Source organism: Microcebus murinus, chromosome 2, assembly GCF_040939455.1.
Source record: "Microcebus murinus isolate Inina chromosome 2, M.murinus_Inina_mat1.0, whole genome shotgun sequence".
Classification (NCBI taxonomy): Eukaryota; Metazoa; Chordata; class Mammalia; order Primates; family Cheirogaleidae; genus Microcebus; species Microcebus murinus.
The window spans coordinates 51,271,845-51,296,689 of NC_134105.1; the positions used below are offsets into that span (position 1 = coordinate 51,271,845).

Genomic DNA, 24,845 nt, shown 5'->3' on the forward strand with positions numbered 1-24,845 from the left:
TTTTTTTTTTTTCTACTTGATACATCAAACATCAGTGAATTTCAGGATTGAAAGAGAAGTAAGTGGTCGTTTGGTTCAACTCCCAACTACAAGCGTGCATGCCGTCTTCAGCCTTCCCGACCCAGATGCCGGCTTGCAAGCATCCTTGGTGATAAGGAAACCCACTACCTCACTCCTTTTTGTCTTTTCCATTTCTTTCCTTTCCCACTCCTCTCAATTATTGCAATCTATATTGTTGTATTCCCCACACCTGCTGCAGCAGAGGCCTGGAAGTCTGGGGGTGGGAGGGGACAGGGGAAAGTCTGACAGCCACCAGCTCCGGGTGGGCGCGCTGTAGTGACTGCTGGCGGAACTGGCGGCGCCGCGTCGCTGCTGGATTCGCCTGGGCTCTCGGCCTTCCTGCGGGCAGGGGGTCCTCCTTCCCAAGCTCCCGCTCTCCCCTACCCCAGGCACGCGGCCACGCGCAGCGGCTTTTCCCGCCGCCGCCCCGCGTCACCTGCGCGGCTGCCTTCCCGCCCCGGAGCGGCGGCGAAGGGCGCGGGGCGCGCGCGGGAGGCCACCCGGCCCTTCCCTCCCTTCTCCCCACCCCAGCCTGCTCCTCCTCAGCGCCTCCTCCCCACACACCCGCTGCCTTCCTCTCTCCTGAGAGTTTCCCGGCACCTTCGGCGAGGAGTTTGGAGCGGCCCCACCGCAGAGCCCACGGCCGGCCGAGTGCGAGCGACACAGGTGCCCGAGCCCCCGTGCCTCCGCCATCGCTGCCTTTCGTCGGGGTTGGACCCCTGGATCGAAGTGGAACCCGCTAGTCTCTCCTCCACCCCCTACTGCCACCTCTTCCTGCTCCGGGTAACTCGAGAGCTGGGCGTTGGGACGCGCGTGGGAGGCGCGGAGCCTGCGGGCCATTTGGAAACCGGGAGTCTGGGCCAGCCTCGCAGGGCCATCAGAGCGGCCAGCGCCGGGCGGGCGAGGGAGTGGGGTGGATGGGACGCCGGGCCACCCTTGGCTTCCCCGGGACGCGGAGGATCGGGGCGCGCCGCTCGAGCAGTCGGCGGCGCCAGGGTGCGCACCTGCCGGAGGCCACCGAAAAGACGTGCCATCCGCCCAACTTCTTTTCCAGGCCTCCTGCCAACTTTGGAAAATGAAAGGACTGTGAGGCAAACCTGTAAGCCCTGGGGCCTTGAGGACTGATTTGTTGGTTTGAATGACAAAGGAAAATATTTACAGTGTAGGGATCATTTAAACCTCAGCTTTTGTTTTTCACTCTCTCCCCCTCCTCCCTGCAAGCAAATTAAAAAACAGCCACTACCAAATCCAATCCCGATCAAATCCAATCCCAACCAAATCACTTACTGAAGGGTATTGGTAGTGGTGAGGAAAAGAGACCCAAGCGAGGAATCATTTTGGAAACCCCAGGTATGATGATGTCATTTAAGAAATTGGTTATTGTGGGTGCTATTTCTAGAACTTGTGTTTGCAAACAGAAGATGAGACTGGGTCTCGTAAGTCTGAGGGAGTTATTTATACTAAGGGTTTGTCTGGAGTGTCTTCTGTTACCATTTATTTCCGTAAGTATTAAAGTATGTTAAAACAAATATTCTTTGAGAGCTCTGGACTTAGAATGAGAAAATCTGAGTTTTGGTTTGATTTCCCATTTATTATCTGTGACACTGTGGTTAGCTTGACCTCTCTGCGCCTCAGTTTCCTCATTTTTTTCAAGTTAGAGGGTTGGATTAAGACAATTTTAAGGGCCTTTTGATAATATCTAAGGTGTGTCCCAGATCAAAAAGGTATAGATCTTTAACTCTTTAGCCTGTTACAAACGTTGCTAGTTTCATACTTTCATGATGCTAAAAAAACTATATTGATGTTAGCATTTGGTTTATATGCATTTATGACTTATGTTTTTAGGATTTTTCTAACCAGAAGTTGTACAGAAAAATATTTATAAGGAGCTAAGAAATGTATTGTTTACATATGAATATTTAGATCACCTTCTCATACCACCATAAAGAATCTTTAGGCCAAATATTGGCAACATTGCAACAAAAACACATGGCTTTAGCATAGCACTTATTTTCTTTCAGTATTGTTCAGTTAGAGGAAATAAAAATTGTTTCCAAGGAAAACAAAAATTGCACCTTTCCTATCAATTACTGCTCTTGAACAGTGTTGGTTACTTTTTAGCATAAAGTTGTGTGCAGAATGTTAAAAAAATGGTTTCAGACCACTTCAGAGCCTCTCTGGTATTAAGCTCAGTAACACAGATGCCAATTTTAGTTATGCATTTCCTTGTCTTGGAATGAATCCCAGAAAATAGCAGAGGTTAACTAAATAGATAAAGCAAAAAATGAGGAATTGACACACACACACACACACACACACGTAGTACAAGGAGTATGCACTATGTCAGTATGTCTTGTATTTTCTTTTTGATTAAAAAAATGTTGACTTGTTTAAGTGACAGCGAATGTGGGAATAGCTTTTGTTGCTACTTGCCATGTTTTATTGGTAGCATTTTCAAAATTATTTGAAACTTAGTCATCACTAGTTAGGACCGGCTTAGAAATATTTCTAGCTCTTTTTGGTGGCTTTGATCTAAAATAATAAAACAGTCTCTTCCCACCCACATGTGCTTTGTATGCAGTTTGGGAGAATGGAGTGGATTTGAAGTACTCTTTTATGAACACATTTTAGCTTGTTTTCAATGCCATTTTGTCTTTTGGCTGGAAATGTCATCAGTCATTCAGGCATTTGTCTTCCCTTCTTCATATTCTCTGGTGAAGTAGATGGTTATCTCCTTAGAAAGAGATGCTCAGAGAATTAAGTAAATTGCTTGCTGAATGAACTGGGAGTAGTAGAACTCTGAATACCCTGCTAGTTGTTTGGAAAACAACTGAAACAGTGGATGGATCTGATCACTCATGGTCCACAGCCAACTCATTCATGACTTGGGCGTGTCATTCGGTTGGCAGAGGCTCCGTTCCTCTTTTGTAACGTGCGACATTACTCTCCCATGAATTTACCGACAAAAAACCCAGTCATCTCTTCACACTTAGATCACTATTATAGCACCAAATGTTTTGTGTTTGTAAAGTGCAATATCTCTGGGAAGTCTTGGAAATGAAACCTAAAAGTGTCCAGAAAAAAATGAATTCTTGGCAGATACTATACTGCATTTTTTATACTGAGAGCCAAACATGCACACTAAAAAAATGTCCTGTGGAGTTAAAAATGAAGAAAAAGGCTTATGGTTTACTCTAATTCTTAAGATTTTATGTGCTTTACAAATTCCGATTTTAATTAAATTAGAAAGGTACAAATGTTCACCTACTGGACAGACTTAGTACATACAACCTTTTGGAGTTTCTATTCAAATTTGATCTTCTTATAACTTGTGATATTGCTTCTCAAATACTTTTCGTAACTCAATAATGATATTACCTGTTATCTTTTCACAGACATGATCTTATTAATGTGTGAAAAAATTTTAACACTTTGAATTATGACATATATAGGGAGAAGTGCATAAAACAAATTTATTGGTTGACAAATACTATAATAACAAATCATTATAACAGATAATGATAAGGCAAATACCCTACTACTTACCGCCCAAGAAAGAGAACATTTCCAGTACCCAAAAGCTTCTTGCTTTTTCCTTCCTCATCGCAAGTCTAGTTTTACCTTAAAAAAAAAAAAAATATATATATATATATATATATATGACTATGGCAGGCATTCTTTCATAGATTGTTTTGCTTAACATTATGTTTGTGAGATTAAACCAATTAAACCGTTTCTTCTCTTCCCTTTACAGCACAAGTATTTGAAAGAGTTATCTATATTCCCTGTCTCCACTTTCTCTCTTCACACTGTTTTTTGAACCCATTCCTATCAATCTTCTGTTTTCAATACTATGCTTACACGACTTCAAAGTATACTACTGTCAAGGTCACCAATGAGATCACCTTTGCTAATCCAGTAGTCAGCTGTCAGAGTTTATTTTACTACACTTATTGGTAGCATTGTCACAGTTATCACCCTCTGCTCCTTGAAACAGTTCTTTACTGACTTCGAGGACACCATATACACTCTTGGTTTTCCTCCTTCTTCCCTGCTGCTCCCTTCTGTCTACACTGGCCTCTCCTCTTCTGCCAGAGGTTTCAACATTGGCATGCCTTAAGGTTTAGCTCTTTTCTCTCTGTACTCTTTGATGAGTACATGGAGTCTCTTTATTTGCATATTAATAACTCCAAAAATTACAGCCCAAGCCTTGGCTTCTGCCCCTGGACTCCAGACCACTATATCCAGCTGCCTACTCAGTGTTTCCATTTGAATGTCTGGTAGAAATCCCCAGTTCAACATGCTCCAAAAGGAATCTTCCTCTTGCCCAAAGGTATGCTATCTGCAGCCTTCCCCATTGCCATCTTTCAAGTTGATTAGGCCCAGAACCTTGGCCTTTGATTCCTGACATTCTTTCGTACCTCATATATAATGTGTTGGGAAATCTCTTCGCTCTATATTCAAAATAAATCCAGAATATAATGACTTCTTATCACCTCCAAGGCTGCTATCCTGGCTGGTACCATTGTCTCCCACATGGATTATTGCAAGGATCTCCAAACTGGTCTCCCTGCTTTTATCCTTTGCCCTCCTCAGTTCATTTCATTTTCAAAATAGCAATCCGAGCTCTCCTTTTACCATATATGTCAGATTGTGTCACTTTTCTGCTTCAAACTCTCCAATCACTTTCCAGTTCACACAGAGTAAAAACTAAAGTCCTTAGGATAACCTACAAAGTCCTACCTGATCTTTCAGTCCCTCTACCCCTTTACCTACCTGGTCTCATTTCCTACTGTTTATCCTCTCATTCAGTTCTAGCCATACTGGGTTCCTTGCTGTTCCCTGAATATACCAGAAACCGTCTTTGCACTTGAGCTTCCTCTGCCTTGAATGCTCCTCCCCCAGATGTCCACATGGCTTGATCTGTTATGGTCACTTCCTTTAAGTCTTTGTTCAGATGTCTCCTTTTCAGTGAAGGCTGCCCTGATTATAGTATTTAAAATTGTGTATCTTCTTACCTTGCAATATATTCTTTCTCCTTTCCTTTCCTTTGTTTTTTCCCCATAGAATTTATTCACCTTTTAAAATACTATATACCTTCTGCCTTATTTCCACAAGAATGTAAACTCCATAATAAGGGCAGGATTTTTTTTCTGTTTTGATCACTGTTGTATTCCTACTGTGTGAAATAAGACCTAGCATGTAAGAAGTGGTTAGTAATTTTTTTGCTGAATGAATGTTATTGCTTGTTCATTTTCATTGCTAGATATATTCCATTGTATGAATAAAACACGCTAACTTTTAAAATTGATTCTGATTATGGATATCTTCCTTTGTTGTACTATAAATAGAGCAGCTATGATCCATCTACAAATATCTTGGTGTATACGTACAGGAGGTCCTTTAGAGTATAAAACTAGTACTCTTTTTACTGGGTCAAATTATTAGTTTGTACACTTCAGCTTTATTAGATAATGCCACACATTTTTAGTGTGGTTTTACCAATTTCCATTCTTGCTCTCATTGCTCTACAGCTTTGCTAACTTAGTATCGTCAAAACATTTAATTTTGTCCATCTGGTGAGTATGTATTATTATCTTATTCATATTCATTACTTTAATTACTAGTGAGATTTGAGCCTGGTGTCTGTGAGGATAGGCTAGGCTAGGCTGCAATAACAAATAATCCTAAATCTCATTAACTTAATGTAATTCCTCATTCATTCAAAGTGTCCTATGGATCAAAACAATTTTCCAAGGCAGCTGTCCTCTGTGTAATAATTCATAGATCTAAGTTCAGGGAAACTACACATTCTGTAGCTGTACAATCTGGAACACAGGGCTTTTCCATTTGGTGTGGTAGGGGAAGAGAGAGCACAGATAATCATGAACCATACCATCTTCAAATGCTTCCATCTGGAAGTGACATGAACTATTTCTACTCACATTTGAGAAGTGAAAGAAGTCACATAGTCATGCCAAACTTCAAGGGGGTTGGGAATGTTATTTCTTTTCTTGCTAATAGGAGAATAAATCTGGAAATACTGGTGAACAGGAGTATATTAGTTATCTCATGGTATGTAACTAATTACCCCCAATTTTAGCAGCTTAAAACAATAAACATTGATTATTTCAAATATTAAGAATTGATGTATGTGTGGGTTTGTTTCTGGGCTCTGTATTTGTTCCTTTGGTCTCTTTCTGTGTGTTTGCCAATATCACATTGTCTTGCTTACCATAGATTTAAAGTAAGTCTTGTTTTCTGATAGAGCAAATTCTCCCATTTTGCATTTTTTCAGGAGCGCTGTATCATTCTTTTGCTCTTCACTTTCCATATACCTTTTAGAATAAGCTTGTCAAGTTCTAAAACATTTGTTAGGAATTTAATAGAGATTGTACTGAGACTGCTTTGTGTCTATAAACAATAAAAAGGAAATTGATGTCTTTTAAATATTCAGTCATGAATCTATGACTATCTGTCTCTATATGCTGAGTTATTCTCTAATCTGAGCCATAAACCTTGTCTAATTCTTTTTACTAGGAGTCCTTGAGCCTGTTATTGTTAGAGTTATTCACAGGAACTTCATATTTTTGAAATTATTTTAAATTATATATATTTTTAAAATTTCATTTTCTGTTTCATGCTAGCATATAGAAATCTACTTGATTTTTAAAAACATTTAAAAAATAACAGCTTATTAGACTGTTCATATGTCTCATATATTCATATATTCTCATATATTCAATATTCTCAACAGTCTCATATATTCATATATCATATATTTCACCCTTTTATAGTATTCAATTCACTGATTTTGAGCACATTATCGTAGTTATTGTACATTAACAGAATGATGCAACCATCACTACTGCCTAATTTCAGAATATTTTTATCACCCCAGAAATAGACCTTAAACTTATTAGCAATCACTCCTTTTTTTCCAACTTCCTCCTTACCTGGCAACTACTGATCTACTTTCGGTGTATATGGATTTGCCTATTTTGAACATTTCATGTAAATAAAACCATGGGTCCTTTAGTAACTGGCTTCCTTCACTTAGCATAATGTTTTCAAGGCTCATCTGTGTAGCATCTGTTAGTACTGTGTTCCTTTTTTATTGCTGAATAATATTCCACTATATGGGTATTATCACAGTTTATCCATTTACCAGTTGATGGACATTTGGGTAGTTTCCACATTTTTGGCAATTATGAAGAATGCTGCTACTAACACTTCTGTACAAGTTTTTGAATGGATATATATTTTCATCTGTCTTGGGTATATACCTAGGAGTGGAATTGCTGAGTCATACTATATGACTATATTAAACACTATGTTTAACATTTGAAAAACTGCCAAAATGTCTTTTAAAACAGCTGCATCATTTTACATTCTTCTTCCAATTTCCCCATATCTTTGCCAACACTATTGCTGCCTTTTTGACTATAACTATTCCAGTGGGTGTGAAGTAGTGTCTCATTATTTTTTTTTATTTGCATATCCTGATGACTAATGATTTTTTCATGTGCTTATTGGCCATTTGTATATGTTTTTTGAAGAAATGTTCTTTGTGCATTTTGAATTGGGTAAATTTTTTTTATTGTTATGTTGTAAAAGTTCGTTGTATATGTAGAGAAAAGTCACTTATCAGATATATGATTTGCAAATAATTTCTCCCATTCTCTGGGTTATCTTTTCACTTTTTTGGTGGTATCCTTTGAAGCTCAAAAATTTTTAATTTCTCCCAGACAGTGCACACTGCATCCATTAGGTGTGAATTTATCCATCAGAGGATGGGCATGCTTGTAGCTCTTACTTGGGCAGTGCAAAGGCAATATATGTAACCAAAGTGTTTGTACCCCTGCAATATTCCAAAATTTAAAAAAAAGTTTTTAATTTCAATGAATCTATTTTTTTGTATTTACTATACTTTTGATGTTATATCTAAGAAACCATTACCTAATTCAAAGTCAAGAACATTTAGTCCTATGTTTTTCTTCTGAGAAAAATATAAATAGCTTTAGCTTTCACATTTAGGTTTTATTACTTTGAGTATATGGAGTGAGGGAAGTGACCAGTTTAATTCTTTTGCATGTGGATATCCACTTGTTGCACCATTGTTGAATAGATTATTCTTTCCCCGTTGATTGTCTAACGCACTTTGTCAAAAAGCAATTTACCAAAAATGAAAGGGATTTTCAATTGTATTCCTTTGATCTATATTTCTATTCTTATACCAGTGCTACACTCTCTTGATTATTGTAGATTTTAAGTAAGTTTTGAATTGAAAATGTGAGTCTTGCAGCTTTGTTCTTTTTTTTCAAGATTATTTTGCCTATTCCCTCTCATATACATATGAATTTTAGAATCAGTTTGCTGAATGTTTTTTTAATCATGAAATGATTTTGGAATGTGTCAAATGTTTTTCTATTGAGATGATCATATCCTTTATTATGGTGTTTTACATCGACTGATTTTCATATTTTAAACCAACCCTGCATTCCTGGGCTGAATCACATTTGTTTGTAGTGTATAATCTTTTTCATATGTTGCTGGATTTGGTTTGCTATTATTTTTGCATCTATATTCATAAGGGGTACTGGTATGTAGTTTTATTATCATGTGTTTGTCTGATTTAAGTATCAGAATAATAGTGGCCTCACAGAATGGATAGGGAAGTATTTTAAATATTTGATTTTATGTAGTTATATTTTTCACCAGCAACCTTGCTGAACTTTCTAGTTAAATTGGAAACTTTAAATGTAGATACTTTTGTATTTTCTATCTTTCTTGCCCTTTATGAATAATGACAGTTTTGTTTCTTCCTTTCTTATAATCTTTAAACTTTTTTCTCTTTCCTTACTGCATTGATTAGGATGTGTAGTATAATGTTTGACGTGAAGTGGTGACGGAAGAAATAATTTCATCATTGAGAATGATGTTTGCTGTGGGTTTTTGGCAAATATCCTTTTCTTTGGATTTAGGAAATTCTCTTCCGCAATCTTTCTAGTTTGCAAATAGTTTTTGTCCTGAATGGATGTTGACAGTTATCAAATGTTTTTTTATACCTACTGATATAATCAGATGCTTTTACTCCTTCAACTTATTAATGGGGCTAACTATATTAATTGATTTTTAAATTGTTAAATCATCATATTTATCCTGGAATAAATCCTGCTCATGCAGTAGGATCATTTTTATTCATTGCAGAATTCCATTTGCTAATATTTTATTAAGAATTAAGGAAAACTTATATTCATATGTGAGGTTGGCTATAATTATCTTTTTATAAATTGTCCTTGTGTTTTGGAATTTAGATTATATTAACTGTAAATATGAGCAAGTGTTTACCTTTTTCTAGTCTCAGGAAGAATTTGTGCTGATTTAAAATTATTTGTTCCTTAAATGTTTCATAAAACTCCCTGGTGAAACTAAAGATTTTTATTTTTGATGGATTGAATTTATTTCCTGGTTATAGGACCATTCAGGTTTCTTTCTTTCCTTTTTCATTGAGTCAGCTTTGGTAAATTATATTTTCTAAAAATTCATCCATTTCATCTAAAATTAAATTTTAGATTTATTGGTATAAAGACAGTCCTAAGTAATTCTGTACTTGAGTCCCTTTTCCATTCTTAATATTGGTTATTGGTGCCTTCTCTATTTCAATCTCATAAAAGTTTTATTAATTTTATTTATCTTTTAAAACACCAATTTTTAATTTGTTGATTCTCACTGTTGTATATTTACTTTATTTTATTTATTTATTTTTTTCTGAGACAGAGTCTCACTTTGTTGCCCTGGCTAGAGTGCCGTGGCATCAACCTAGCTCATAGCAACCTCAAACTCCTGGGCTCAGTTGATTCTTCTGCCTCAGCCTCCAGAGTACCTGCGATTATAGGCATGCGCCACCATGCCCTGCTAATTTTTTCTATTTTTGGTAGAAACAGGGTCTCGCTTTTGCTCAGGCTGGTCTCAAACTCCTGAGATCAAAGGATCCTCCCTCCTTGGCCTCTCAGAGTGCTAGGATTACAGGCATGAGCCACCTCGCCCGGCCTATATTTACTTTCTATTACATTAATTTTATCTGTGTATTATTTTCCCTCTTCTACTTTCTTTAGAGTGTTTTTTTTCTTTGCTGTTCTGTTAAGTGAGTGTTCTATTAAGTTTTTAATTCTAACTGATTATAAAAAATGATAGCACATTAACTTTCAGCCTTTCATCATTATTTATGGCTTTGAGTGTCCCTCTACATACTTCCTTATCTACATGAGATGCTGTTTTCACTATCATCAGCTTAAAATATGTTCTAATTTTCATTATATCTTTTATGCCCAGTAATTTACTTAGAATTATTTTTCTTAATGTCCAACCATATGGCATCCTTGTAGTTATATTTTTGTTATTTATTTCTGCCTTAAATAACTGTGATTAGAGGGTGTGGACTGTATGATTTTTAACTCTTTGGATTTGTTTGAAACATGCTTTTTGTCTTTGCACATGGTTAGTTTTTGTAAATGTCGCATTCGTGCTTGAAAATAATGTGCAATCTGCAGTTTTTGGATGCCATAGTTCTGTGTAAGTCAAATTTCTTAATTTGCTTCTTTCAATTTCATACTTCCTCACAGATTTTATGTCTGCTTATTCTATTCATTGTTGAGGGGAGAGTGTTAAAATCTTGTACCATATTTGTGTATTTCTGTCTTTTTCCTTGTAATGCTCTGAATTTGTACTTTATACATTTTGAGGTTACATTACAATATACATGTTATTTTGAGGCTATCTTATGATGTATATATACACATTTTAAATTATATATTACTGGTTAATTGAAACTTTTGTAAATTGGAGTAACCTTCTTAATTGCATTAAAATCTATTTTGTATGATATTGCTATAACTTCACCAGCTTTCTTTTGTTTGGTATGCACATGGTACATCTCTTTTCCATCCTTTTGCTTTCAGATTTCTATGTACTTGTTTTAGATGTGTCTGTCTGTGAAATTTGCATTCAACTTTCTATATTCTTATATTTTAGATGTGTCTCTTGTAAATAGCACTTATTTTAAATTTAGTGTCTTTTTTACTGAAGAATTTTGTCACTTTACATTTAATGCAATTAGTGATATATTTAGACTTGTATTTACTGTCATGTCCTCTTTATTTACCCTGTATTTCTGTTTCTTTTCTGTTTATTTCTGTATTTTAGGTTGGTTACTTTTTGTCTTTTCAAATTTTCTTTTGCTACTTTAAAAGATATACATTTTATTTCTATGATTCAGTGATTATTTAGAAGTCATCACATGAATCTTTAGGTTATCAAAGTTGAAACTGAATAAACTTTGTATAATAATGAATACAGGAAAATACAGGGGCTTTAACTTTAACTCCATTTAAAATACCTTCTAGAAATATATTATCAATATCTTGAATTTCCTTTATTTATTTAACAAATATTTATTGAGAGCTCACTCTGGGTTAAGCATTATTCTAGATGCTGAACAAATCAAATGAGCATCCCTGTGCTTGTAAAACATAACAGGGGACCAACATAAATATGCTAAATGAATAAATTATATGATATATTAGAGGGTGATAAATGTGATGGACAAAACAAAAAAATAGAGCAGACTCAAAAAGATCAGGAGGGAAGAGAGAGAGAGAGAGAAAGAGAGAGAGAGAGAAGAGAGAGAGAGAGAGAATAAGAGAGAGAGCACACAAGTACAAATGAAAGAGTGAGTGAGTGTGCCCTACCCTTGGGCCAATAGTTTCTATAAGGTTTATGGGGACATATAAGTGTTTTATTTGTTTGTATTAGGTAATATTAATAGCTGAAGGTTTGAGCCAAATAGGGATTCTCAGGAGTTTCTATAATGGTATTATAATAGGCTTTAAAAATGTGAACTTACGTTTAAGAACAGCTGTTACCAAATATCTGTTTTGTGAAGGCATAGGACAACTTACTTTTTCTTGGAATTATATTTTCTCATTTTACTTTAACTAGTAGCTGTTATTTGGGTGTTTAAACCTATGAAACTTAAGAAACTATAAACATGAGATAATCAATTAGATTTCTGTATGCACCAACAGAATTTCTGAACCAAATTGGTCAGTGTTCAGGAGATTAAAAAGACAGTAAATAATGCTCATATATAGCTAAACACACGTGCATAAACAGATAAAACAGAGTGAGAAAATACACTGACACGCCCATTAATTGTAGTTGCTGTTATGTTACTAAGATGTTGTCTCTTATGTGGGATACTTATCATATTAGATATATCCAGGAGGTAGCTGAGTATTTCTCTAGTGATCTGAGTGTCTTGCAATAACACTGCTAGTTATAGGCATGATTTGGTGGGAGAAAAGGTCTTTGCACAGAACATGATGCAAACAAGTCTCTAAAAAGCAGTTATTTGAGCAAGTGGCTTCTTGATCTTTTGACTAATATGATTCTAAACTTGCAGTTCAGTTCTTACACAGGACTTCTTATTTTCGTTTGCTGATCCTGCCGTTTGGCTGATCTTTGTTTCTACTGACCATAGGCTCTGTTGGAATCTCTTTTATAATATTTATGATGTGCTTCATATTCCTTCCCATTGTTCAAGGGGCAGTTCAATCTCTATTTTATGAAATTGTTTATGATTTCCTAAGCCAGAAGAAATCTCTTGATTTTTCGTAATTATTACTCTTTCTAGGTAGTTGTAATTCTTTAAATCTAAGACATCATGGATTTTTAAGCTACACCACCATTTTTGTATAACTAAGAAAGAAAAAGGTCTATTTAACTATTTTACAATACTTTCTCATTATTTAGAATTTTAGTTCTAAACATTGAAAGAGTTCATTTAGAATTATTTAGATAAATATTTTTTATTTACATCACATCATTCTTATAAAGAAAGTATAAATCAAAGATTGTGGTTAAGGAATTTTTTATATTTAAAATCTGTTTTTTTTCCTTGTTTTTCAACTCATAGCTGCTGATGTCAACATTTTCTAAAAAATGTCATACTCTGGGCTATCAAGGATATTTGTGATGGAGCAGCTCAAAAAAGGACGCGTCACTCTTGTTTCTGGGATTTTCTTCCAAGTTGGTCCATTTTGCACATTTTGATGGTGGCTTTTTATTGATCTTACCATAATATGTCAACGTAAGGTTTTCAGACAACACTTGGGTTCATAATCCTTTCTCAAAGATCTTTAGTTTGTTGACCAAAATATAGATGGGTTAAAATTGTCCAGTCAATCATTAGGAAGTGCCCCCGTTTGGATGTATGTAGTTAATAACAACTAGATCACAGCTGCTGCCAGGCCATCAGGAATTATAAGATGCCATCAATTGAAACAATGATCCTGATGCCTGGGGTATTAATATATTGTGAATCTTAAAATAGAAGAAATACAATCCTACTCTCTTAAACCATTTCTGATTTTAATTCTTCCTGTGACTACCTTTGCAGGACTAAATAATGTGTTTATACTGCCTGTTTTGTTTTTTTTTTTCATTTGTCATTTAAGCAGATACCATGGTAAAAGAGAATTTAGCTTACTAATTTCAGCTCCTTTCTTTTTCCCTCTTCCACATATAATTATATTAATTTTATGAGCTTCTTTATTGGTTACATTTATAATTTTCACCACTATTTTTGTTCCATTAACTACAGATAGTTTCTCTTGACTCCTTATTTCATGAAGTTGGGATATTTCACCTTTTACCTTACCACCATCTCTCCTTACATAATTATACCACTCAAATCTGACAACTGTACAGTTAGAATATTGATAATATTTTATGTTTAGTATCTGTAATTAAATTTCTCATTTTTGTCCTAAAAATTGAAAAACTAATAAATAGTATTATTGTTATTGTGACCCTGTAAATATTATTTACTGCAGAATCAAGAGTGTTCATATTACATTGAATTCAATGTGACTCCTGAGCCACCAAAAGAAGAATATTCTTAGAATTAAGGTTAAGGAGACTCTTCCTTCTTTCAAATGGATTCTTTAGTTCTAGCATTTGCTGAAAATTATGCCATATTTAATTTTGGCTCATATTTACATCATGACTTTATATAAAGCTTTTTAAAATTAACTTTATTTTTTCTCACTGGGAAAGGATACACAGACCTTCTTCATTTTATCCTTAATAATTTTCAATTTTTTACTCATTTTCTTAATTATTTGGAATCTATTCATTCATCTTTTTGAAGCCCACTGACTCATATTCTAATATGGACTGGTGGCTTCAATTTTGAACTATGACTTCCTTTTCCCCCCTGTGGTATTCTGTGTTTTTGTGTTATTTTCAAGGTTTTCCAACTTCAGTATCATCTTGTGTATCAAGTTGCCTTCCATCCTCCCCTTCCTCCTTGCCGTCTCCTTGTGTACTACAGCTGCTATCTGGACTGGTCATTCTCAAGTCTGCAGAGCCATCAGACTTATTTGTAGTCAGTTTTCCTGAATCCATATTTTCTTCTTTCTTGGTTACACCTCACTTTGCTGGCATATCTTGTAAAGTTATAATACTTTTGAGAAAGAGATTCATACTATATAAATTTTCTAAGTCATTGCATTACTGAAAATATATTTGTTTCTCTCTGACACTTTCTTTTTTTTTTTAAACTTTTTTCTTTTTCTTTTCAATTTTATTTTATTTTATTTTATTTTATTTTATTTTATTTTATTTTATTTTATTTTGAGACAGAGTCTCACTTTGTTGCCCTGGCTAGAGTGAGTGCCGTGGCATCAGCCTAGCTCACAGCAACCTCAAACTCATGGGCTTAAGTGATCCTCCTGCCTCAGCCTCCCGAGTAGCTGGGACTATAGGCATGTGCCACCATGCCCGGTTAATTGTATATATATTTTTAGTTGGTCAATTAATTTCTTTCTATTTTTAGTAGAGACAGGTCTCGCTCAGCCTGGTTTCAAACTCCTGATCTTGAGCAATCTGCCCATCTCGGCCTCCCAGAGTGCTAGGATTACAGGCGTGAGCCACCACGCCCGGCCTATGACACTTTCTTGACTAGAATTCTAAACTGAAAATAATTTTCTATAAGGTAATTACTTGATTGTCTTCTAGCATTCGATGTTTTGGGATGAAACATTTGTTTCCATTCTGTTTCTCACTCTTTTAGTGATCTTTTCCCTTCTCTGATAGCTTTTTATATCTTCTCTTTTCCTTTGCGATTTGGCATTTTTTTAAAGATATAGTTAGGAATGGATCATTTTCCATTCCTCCTTGGAATCTGGTAGCCATATTTTTCAGTTTGAACACTTGTGTCTCTTACCAGCTCTGGGAAATTTTCTTGAATTTATCTTTGATGATTTCCTCCTCTCTATTTTCTTTTTCTTAAAATACTGTTAGTTGGATGTGGATCTCTTGGATATATCCTTTAGGTGACTTCTTTTTTTTCAAACATCTCTTTTCTTTTTTTTCCCCTCCCCTTGGGGGGGGCACTAATTATATAAATGTGTTTAATTTTATTGCACCATACATTGCATTTTTAAAAGCACTTTCTTCCTCTCATTATCACTTTGTGATTTTATGGATGCAAAATCTTCTGAAATGTCTCTGAGTATACTTATTAAAGATTCGTTAAAGCTTCCCTTTCTTCTGTGATTTATCGCAGAAGACTATGGCCAAATTTTCTTTTTTCTTTCTTTCTTTTTATAAAAAATTTACCATAATGCTAAAGGCGTTCTTTGTGTCTTCATTCATGTCTCCATTGAGCATGGCTGTTAAATGAAGAAGCAAGGAAAATGTGAGTTCTGTGCATATGGGCAGCGGTTGTCAACTGGTAGGCTCCATTTTAGACACTTAATCAAGGAGCTGCCATTTATGCTGAAAGCCTGTCCCCCAAACTGTCACAATGTGTAAAGGCTTTACCATACTGGTGCCAAGCTTACATTAAAAGCTCAAGTTGTCCTCAAATAACTTGTTCTTTCCGCCTTTAAACATATAGGAGTATATAGTATAATTTTTTATTCCCTTTGACCTTTGAATACTTTGCCTATATTTGGGGAATTCCCACTCAATAAGCCCTTATTTTCCCAAGCTTCCTGACTGCCTGCATGGAGAGTATGAACTGCATTTTACCAATTAGAGGCATTCGTGCCAAATTTTAGACCAGAAGTGTGGGACATGAAACAGCAGATGAGCTGCTAGGAACTCAGAGGTAGTGGGCATGAGGTTTCAGTTACAACACGCAGTGTCCTAGCATGGTACAGGGCTATCTTCTTCTCTAGAGCAATTCTACGTGGGACTTTGGGTGTGGTTCTTGGCTGTGTGCTTTTCTAGCCTGATTCTCTGGCAGTCTCTGAATTCTGTGAGCTACCCAATAATCTTTAATAAATTCCTTTCCTAATTAGACTACTCCAAGTTCATACCAGTTGTTTGTCAGTCACTCTCCTGACAGATACAGGGAGCCAGATTTGGCTGCTGTGGATTGTTTATAAGGAGATAAACAAGTCAGATATTGCAGTCCATCAAGTAACTGTTAAAGACTTAAATTATTATTATTATTATTATTTTGAGACAGAGTCTCACTCTGTTGCCTAGGCTAGAGTGCCATGGCATCAGCCTACCTCACAGCAACCTCAAACTCCTAGGCTCAAGCGATCCTTCTGCCTCAGCCTCTCAAGTAGCTGGGACTACAAGCATGTGTCACCATGCCCGGCTAATTTTTTCTATATTTTAGTTGGCCAATTAATTTCTTTCTATTTTTAGTAGAGACAGGGTCTTGCTCTTGCTCAGTCTGGTTTCAAACTCCTGATGTTGAGTGATCCACCCGCCTCGATCTCCCAGATTTCTAGGATTACAGGCGTGAGCCATTGTGCCCGGCCTTAAATTATTTTTAAAATAAAAAAAATTCTTCCATCATTTTTGTGTAAGTTTTTGTCACTTGGAAAATATAATTTCAATTACTTCAACTCGTGATATGACTAATTGTGTGACCTTGTCACATATTAATTTCTAAAAAATGCAGAAGGATAAGCTATGATTCACATCCCTCAGTAACATAAAGTCAATAAAGTTGAGTCAGAGTAGGACTCTTACCTACAATGTAATGTAAAATCTGTACATAAATTGACTCATTTGAATGTTAACGGAATATTCATCAAAATGCAAATTAATATTTAAATACAAGTTAAAGCATACTGTCCTTTTAGCTTTACCTCACTTTCTTGCCCTCACCAATTAGAACATTTTTAATCAGAACGGTCTCTTTTCTAAATATCCTAAGTAGTTACTTCCTTCATTATATTTCATTAGTTTTTGCTTCATCTTCCAAAAATTTATTTAAATCTCTCTTTTGCCCCTTCTCATTCTGTTTATTGGAGTGGGTTGATATGATCTACTTAACTGTTGTTGCATTTTGAGAAAGAGAGGCACGATATGGTCTCTGTGTTAACAAGATCACTCTGACTGCTGTGTTGAGAATAGACTGCATTGGGTAGCAAGGGCAGAAGCAGGGAGACCAGTTAGGAGGTTCTTCTGATTGTTCAGGGAAGAGATAATGGTGGTTTAAAATAGTGTATTGGCAGAGGAAAGGGTGACCAATTATTTAATTTTGAAATTCCCGTAAAACTTTGGTACTACTAGGACATTTATGAGGATGTTACCCATTATGAAGTTAATCAGGAAAAATTTCTTACTGTTCTTAGTGTTAGCGTTATTTGTACTTTCCCCCTAAGCTGTTAGTTTCATCTTAAGTACTTTGCAAATTTATAATTGAACATTTTGAAAATAAGAAAGCTTAGAACAGAACCCGGCACAGTGGCTCATGCCGGTAATCCTACTACTCTGGGTGGCCGAAGGCAGGAGGATTGCTTGAGGTCAGGGATTCGAGACCAGCCTGAGCAAGAGCGAGACTCCAGTCTCTACTAAATATAGAGAAAATTAGCTGGGCGTGATGGTGCCCGCCTGTAGTCTCAGCTACTCAGGAGGCTGAGGTGGGAGGATCACTTGAGCCCAGGAGTTTGATGTTGCTGTGAGCTAGGCTGACGCCATAGCACTCTAAGCCCAAGTGACAGAGCAAGACTATCTCAAAAAAAAAAAAAAAAAGAACGAAAGAAAGCTTAGAACAAATTAATGGCTTAATGGCTCATCCTCAGGAAGCATATTCAAATTAATGGTGTTTGCTGTATTAGACTTATTTTGGTCATCCTATTATTGATTTTCCTTTTGCTTGATTTTTTTCTCATCTTAGTTTTAAAATTTCTGTCATTGTTCCTGTTTTTGTAAACCTTATATTCCTTTTGGTACAAGTTAGGGTGCCCGTTAATATTTCTCTCACTGAATCTGTGTGAGATACCACCTTTCACTGTCTCTTCAAGGTTGCATCTATGTCCTTTTTACGCTTGTGCTTGTTTCTGTTATTTAAGAATGAAACCTGACTGCACAAATCCTAACCATCAGAATAGTTTAAGTTTTTCATGGAACATTAAATAAAGAAATGTTTGTCTTATGCAAGGAAAACAGATTTGATCACTTAACTCAGCAGATCAGTAAGTTAAAAGTGAGTCACAGCAATTGTCGGACTGAATTACTAGTCACTGGTCAGTTCAATCAAAACATTTAATCCAGTGTTATGTTGTATCTATGACAGATCTTGATTATGAAACTTGCCCTTGAGTTTATTTTATGAGAACATTTTATACCAGAAACAGGTAGCATATAAAACAGGGAGGAATTTACATACATTGCATATAATTATATCATGAGGATTCCAAATGGTGAACCAATTTCTAGAAATTCTAGAGAAACATTGTACTATTAGTATATAAAGGACCAAAATTCTGATGAATACTGATAGTCTGAAAAACAAACTTGCCAACTTGTTTGTACTCATCTGTTTTCTTCTTAAGAGTATTTAAGTTGTAAAAAATAAATATGTTTTTCCATGAACTTATCAGATGGTGCTAATTCTCAGATATGAGTTATGAGACATGTTTCTCACTTAATATTTTATAATATGCTTTTAGTAAAGCTGTGGTTTATATTTTAAAATAAATGTCTCATAATCACAGGCAGCTCTGAAAGGGATTTTAGAGATCATCCAACAGTCTGGGTCTGACTGAGGTCTAGTGCTGATATCCCAAGTCCCACGGCTGATTAGCAGAAGAGCCTACACCTGGCACCCAACACGCTTGACACCTAATTCAGGGCTTTTTAATCTCAGATTACTTCCATATGTTAAACTGAATCCCCACTTCGAGATCATACAAAAGACTGAAACATCAAAATTATGTAGGATTTCATCACAAGTCCAAGCCCAATATATTAAAATTGTAACTACCATTATAATTGATGATGTAATAGTACAAATAATCTTATTCGTGGTGTATTTCAAATTGAGTAGAACTCATGGGAAAGCTTGTATCTGAATTCATCTCCTCATTTGGATACATTAAGCCATCAGACCTTCTTTAAATTACCCTGATAGCCCTCTAATGTGACTATTACCTCATCTGCAGATAAACAATAGATTTCTAAAAGCATATTGGAAAAATTTCTCCTCTTTATTGGAAATAAATATGTACTTGTTACTGCTGCAGTAACCGTTTGGCTTTGAAGTATCGTAGTAAAAGATAAAGACCTTAGAAAAATAAGGGAGATTTAAGAACTGAGCATGAAAAAAAATTAATGGTGTTAGATTAGCTATTATGTATTTAGTGAACATTGTGAACACTTGAGTTAAAATTTCATTCTTATCCTGTGACACCTGTGCTGGTTTGTTATGGCATAAAGACACTGAATGTCTTTTGTTTTTTAGCTTATATTTTAAACATGTAAAATAGGATGTGTACAGTAATAAATCAATAACTTATAATTTAAAGTGGGGTGCTTCTCTGATATTGATACAGAAGGTAACAGAAGATTAAAATTTAAAGACTCGTTTGTAATCCTTTTCCTCTTATGTTTTCCACAGACAGCTCGTATATATGTGTTTTTTTGTGTGTGTGATTTTAACTTTAGATTTACTGTTTTTCAGGTGTCCTTCTTTGAAGTAAGATGATTTGTCAAAAATTCTGTGTGGTTTTATTACATTGGGGTAAGTTATTTGATGTTTTAATGACCTTATATAAAGTAGAGATTTTGCCTGTAGAGATGCTGTTTCATTTATTGACTAATGGAATTTCCTTTTTCTAGTTAGGAATTCTCATACATACTCGTGGTTAAAATTGCGAATGAAACAAAATGTGTGAAAATGAAAACTCTTTTTAACCTCCTGAAACAATCTGATGGTGTAGCCTTCCAGAATTATACCACACATATACATGCATATACATACACATACACACACATACACTCCTATCTGTAGTTGTAAAAATAGAATTGGTTTATACCATGTTTCTTTCTCCATTTAATAGGTTTTCAATTTATCATGATAGCTTTCTTTTTGAGTATTTACTGATGTACTTACTGGTTTAATGGTTGCATGACAATGCACTGTATGAATGCATCTTAAATTATTTATTTGACCAATTCCTGATTGTAGACATTTCTTTTTATGTAACAAATAATGCTGCACTGAAAATCCATATACATAGGTCTTTGTATATTTGAAGGAATATTTATGTATATCAATGCAAGAATTTCTATGTTGACTAGTATGCACATTTTAAAATTTGATCTGAAATCTCCTCTACAAAGCTTTTGCTGTCACAGCATCAGTATGTGAAAGTTGTTCCGTTGCTTTTCTGCCAAAGATACATATTATCATTCTCTTACCCTTTTGCCCTGTTGGATGAGCAAAATATGGCATCTTATTTCAGTTTTATTTATTTGATCATTTGTGAGGTTGAGCACTATTTGCTGATATTTATATGTTTGACGGAATTTTTTAGTTCTTATACTTTGATCATTTTGTTGTTGGGTTTTATTAGTCTTAATTGAATTTCAGAAATTTCTAAAAGGTAAAAGATATTTAGCACTATATTAGGGATTTCCAGAGAAACAGAACCAGTAAGGGGTATGTGTGAATGTGTGTATGTGTGTGTGTGTGTATAAAGAGATTTATTATAAGGAATTAGCTTATATAATTATGAAGGCTGAAAAGTCCCAAGATCTGCAGCTGGCTAGCTGGAGACCCAGGAGAGCTGATGATGTAGTTCCAGTCCAGGCCTAATGACCTGAAAACCATAGGGGCTGATGATGTGAGTTCCAGTTTGAACACTTGCACACTTGAGATCCAAGAACCACTGTTTCAGTTCCAATCCCAAGGCAGGAAAAGACTCATGTCCCAGCTGAAGGAGATCAAGCAGCAGGAGTTCCTTCTTACTCAGTCTTCTTGTTCTATTCAGGTCTTCAATTGATTGGAAGAGGCCCACCCACACTAGGAAGGGCAATCTATTTTACTCAGTTTACCAATTTAAATGTTCATCTCATCCAGAAACATCCTTGCAGACATACCTAGAATAATGTTTGGCCAAATGTCTGGGCACCCCATGGGCCTAGTCAGGTTGATATATAAAATGAACCACCAGGAACCTTAACAATTTACTATTTTTGCAAATATTTTCTCACTGCCCATTATTCGCTTTTTAATTTTGCTTTCTAATTTATATATAAATACCAATTCCAGTATATACACTTAGAAACAAGATGTAATGACATTTAAATGTTAATTTTATTTAGCAAATGTAACATTATTAAGTTACAAATATATATCAATGATAACCAAAACTTTAATTCTCTAGATCAAGGAGTAGTTTACTTAGTGATAATATTTAAAATAAATGACTGTGACACAAAAAGATGGTTTTATTCTCAAATGGAAGGGAGATGCCATCTTAAATGCTATTCCCTATTATATTGTAACTCTGGCAAGCAATGATCAATATGATGTTATAAGGGAATATTATCAAGGGATGATGTATATGTTGGAAAGTGCCACCTTGAATACCAAGAAAAGAATGCTTTCAGAAATTAAATGTATACTAGTCCTTCTTCCTACTTATTTCAAGAATATCCTTAAGGGAAAGCTTGAGATGTTCTTTAGATGTCTTATATTTTTTTGAACTGCTGTGAACCATAGCAGTATCTATTTGAAATTAGGCACACATTGCCAATAACTCTTGGGCATACTGTTCTCACTTTTTTTCTGACCACATTCTGGTGATATTCTGATTTTCTTAAGTCCAAATCATCTAATTTAGGTTGTGTTCCAAGTTTTGAAATTAAATTTAGGCTACCTTTAACAAAATTTATGTTATCTGGCACCTGTTACCTGTGTGTCAATTAGTTCTGAACATTGCCATTCTGGGATTGGCAACTCCAATCCCAAGGTGCTCTTATAAGCTTCCCTACAAGTCTTTTTCTTTACATACTTGTCTTTCTCTTTGCAGCCATCTGTATACATACAGAATATACCCAGGATAGCTCCACTGTTACAGATTTCCAAAAAACTGTGCCACAAGGGGCGATCATAGAGAAATAACTCATTCTCTTCTATATTTTCTTATTTTTATTAGACTCTAATGTTTCATTCACATTAGCTTTCTGAAAGATTTGTGATTTGATAAAGTTTTATGAATCAGAAGAGATCCTGGGATATTTTTACCTGATAACATAAGTCTTCAGATAAAAAATTCTGGACATCTTGCTGTTTAAGATTCATTTGGAGGGAAAGAAATATCATTTGCAAAGGAAGCATGTAAACAAAGTAGACTCATCATTTAAATTAAACTTATTCAATAGTTGCTATGTCTATGAAGTTCATTATCACATTTTAAATTTCAATCCTTCTTTGAGGATTTTAGGCTAATTTCAGTTCAGGCAATTGAATTCTCAATGTGTAGCTAAATATATTAATATAATCCTTTTAATTAGTAATATTACAATATTCATGGTTTTGTAAAACCCAAAAGAAAACCATGGCTGTTTTCATAAGATGCTCTGGTTTTAGAAACACATGTCAAAAGGAGTGAAGTCATAAGGAATCCAGTGGCAATGAGGATTTACTTTTGGTGATGTTACGATATGTAACTGTCATCAGTGTGGACACAATAATGTTAGTCACATTAATCATTTTGGCCTTAATTTTTGCATCTGTACCTTTATATTAATTTATATTTATAGAAATGTTTAGGAACCAAACTATTAACATACTATTAAACTATTAACCTATGTATTGTTTGAATATTTTTACATGTATTGCTTTTGTAATTAAAAAAATACATCTATGAATTGATTTTTAAAAATTTCTATTTTCTTACATTTTTAAATAGATTTCATTTTTTACAGCAGTTTCAGGTTCACAGCAAAATTGAGAGGAAGGTACAGAGAGGTTTTCCATATACTTCCTGCCCCCATACAAGCGTACCCCTCGTATTCCCAACATCCCTCAGAGGAATGGTATATTTGTTACAAGTGATGAACCTGCATTGACATATCATTATCACCCAAATCCCATAGTTTACATGAAGGTTCACTCCTCATGTTGAATATTCTGTGAGTTTTGGCAAATGTATAATGACCTTTATCCACCATTATAGAATCATACAGAATAGTCTCATTGCCCTATTAATCCTCTATGGGCTACCTAGTCATCCCTCTCTCTCTCCTAACTTCTGGCAACCATTGATCTTTTCATTGCCTTCATAGTTTTCTCTTTTACAGAATGTCATATAGCTGGGATTATATAGTATGTAGCTTTTTCAGATTGGCTTCTTTAACTTGATAATATGCATTTAAGTTTCCTCCATGTCTTTTCATGACTTGATGGTTCATTTTCTTTAAACACTGGATAATATTCCATTGTCTGGATGTACCATAATTTATTTATTCATTCACCTACTGAAGAATACCTTGGTTGCTTCTATTTTCTTACATTTATCAAAATTCTTATTCCATACAAATTCATACACAATTCTCAAAATTCTCATTCTGCATTAGTGTGTATATGAGCCAACAAAATTGTTGGGTTATTTGGGTAACTTAGATGAAAGTTTTGGAAATTATTATTTTATTTATAATTACTAATTTTTAAAAAAAATTTCAATTCTCTTTTATCTTATTTTTCCTTTTTTATGTTTTTTAAAATTTATTTTTAACCATTATGAGTACCCAACAGTTGTATAGGGTACATGTGATGTTTTGATACAAGCACACAATGTACATTACTCAAATCAGGGTAATTGGAGTATCCATCACCTCAAACATTTACCATTTCTTTGTGTTAGGAATATTCCAATCTACTCTTTTAGTTATTTTAAAGTATACCATAACTTATTATTGACTATAGTCACTCTGTTGTGCTAGCAAATGTTGTTCATTCTGTCTAACTATCTAACTATATTTCTGTACCCATTAAGCATCCTCACCTCATCTCCCCACCCCCACTACCCTTCTCAGCCTCTGGTAACCATCATTCTACTCTCTGTCTCCATGTGATCAATTGTTTTAATATTTAGTTCCCATATAGGAGTGAGAACATGTAAAATTTATCTTTCTGTCTTGGCTTATTTCACTTAACATAATGTTCTCGAGGTCCATCCATGTTGTTGCAAATGGCAAGATTTCACTCTATTTTATAGCTTTATAATATTCCATTGTGTATATGAACCACAATTTCTTTATCCATTCATCCATTCCAAATCTTGGCTATTGTGAATAGTGCTGCAATAAGCATGGGAGTGCAGATATCTTTCCACTATACTGATTTCCTTTCTTCTATATTATACCTAGCAGTTGGATTTCTGGGTCATATGATAGTTATATGTTTAGTTTTTTGAGGAATCTCCATACTGTTCTCCATAGAGGTTGTACTAATTTACTTT

The 24,845-nt window shown here is 35.1% G+C and overlaps 2 protein-coding genes across 3 annotated transcripts in view; both read left to right on the plus strand.

Annotated features, from left to right (window-relative positions):
* The first annotated feature begins 731 nt into the window (after positions 1–731).
* The window catches only part of LEPR (leptin receptor), a 99,409-nt gene continuing 75,295 nt past the window's right edge, over positions 732–24,845 (plus strand). For both annotated transcript variants that reach the window (XM_012767153.3, XM_012767149.3), the window contains exons 1-2: positions 732–843; positions 20,057–20,116. In XM_012767153.3, coding sequence (XP_012622607.2) covers positions 20,077–20,116 — 40 coding nt within the window. In that variant the 5' untranslated portion in view covers positions 732–843; positions 20,057–20,076. The remainder of the gene's footprint in view (positions 844–20,056; positions 20,117–24,845) is intronic.
* LOC105872867 (non-histone chromosomal protein HMG-17-like) overlaps positions 4,219–24,845 on the plus strand; it is a 123,396-nt gene continuing 102,769 nt past the window's right edge. Inside the window, exon 1 of the mRNA XM_075999106.1 lies at positions 4,219–4,223. Within this exon, the coding sequence (XP_075855221.1) occupies positions 4,219–4,223 (5 nt within the window). The remainder of the gene's footprint in view (positions 4,224–24,845) is intronic.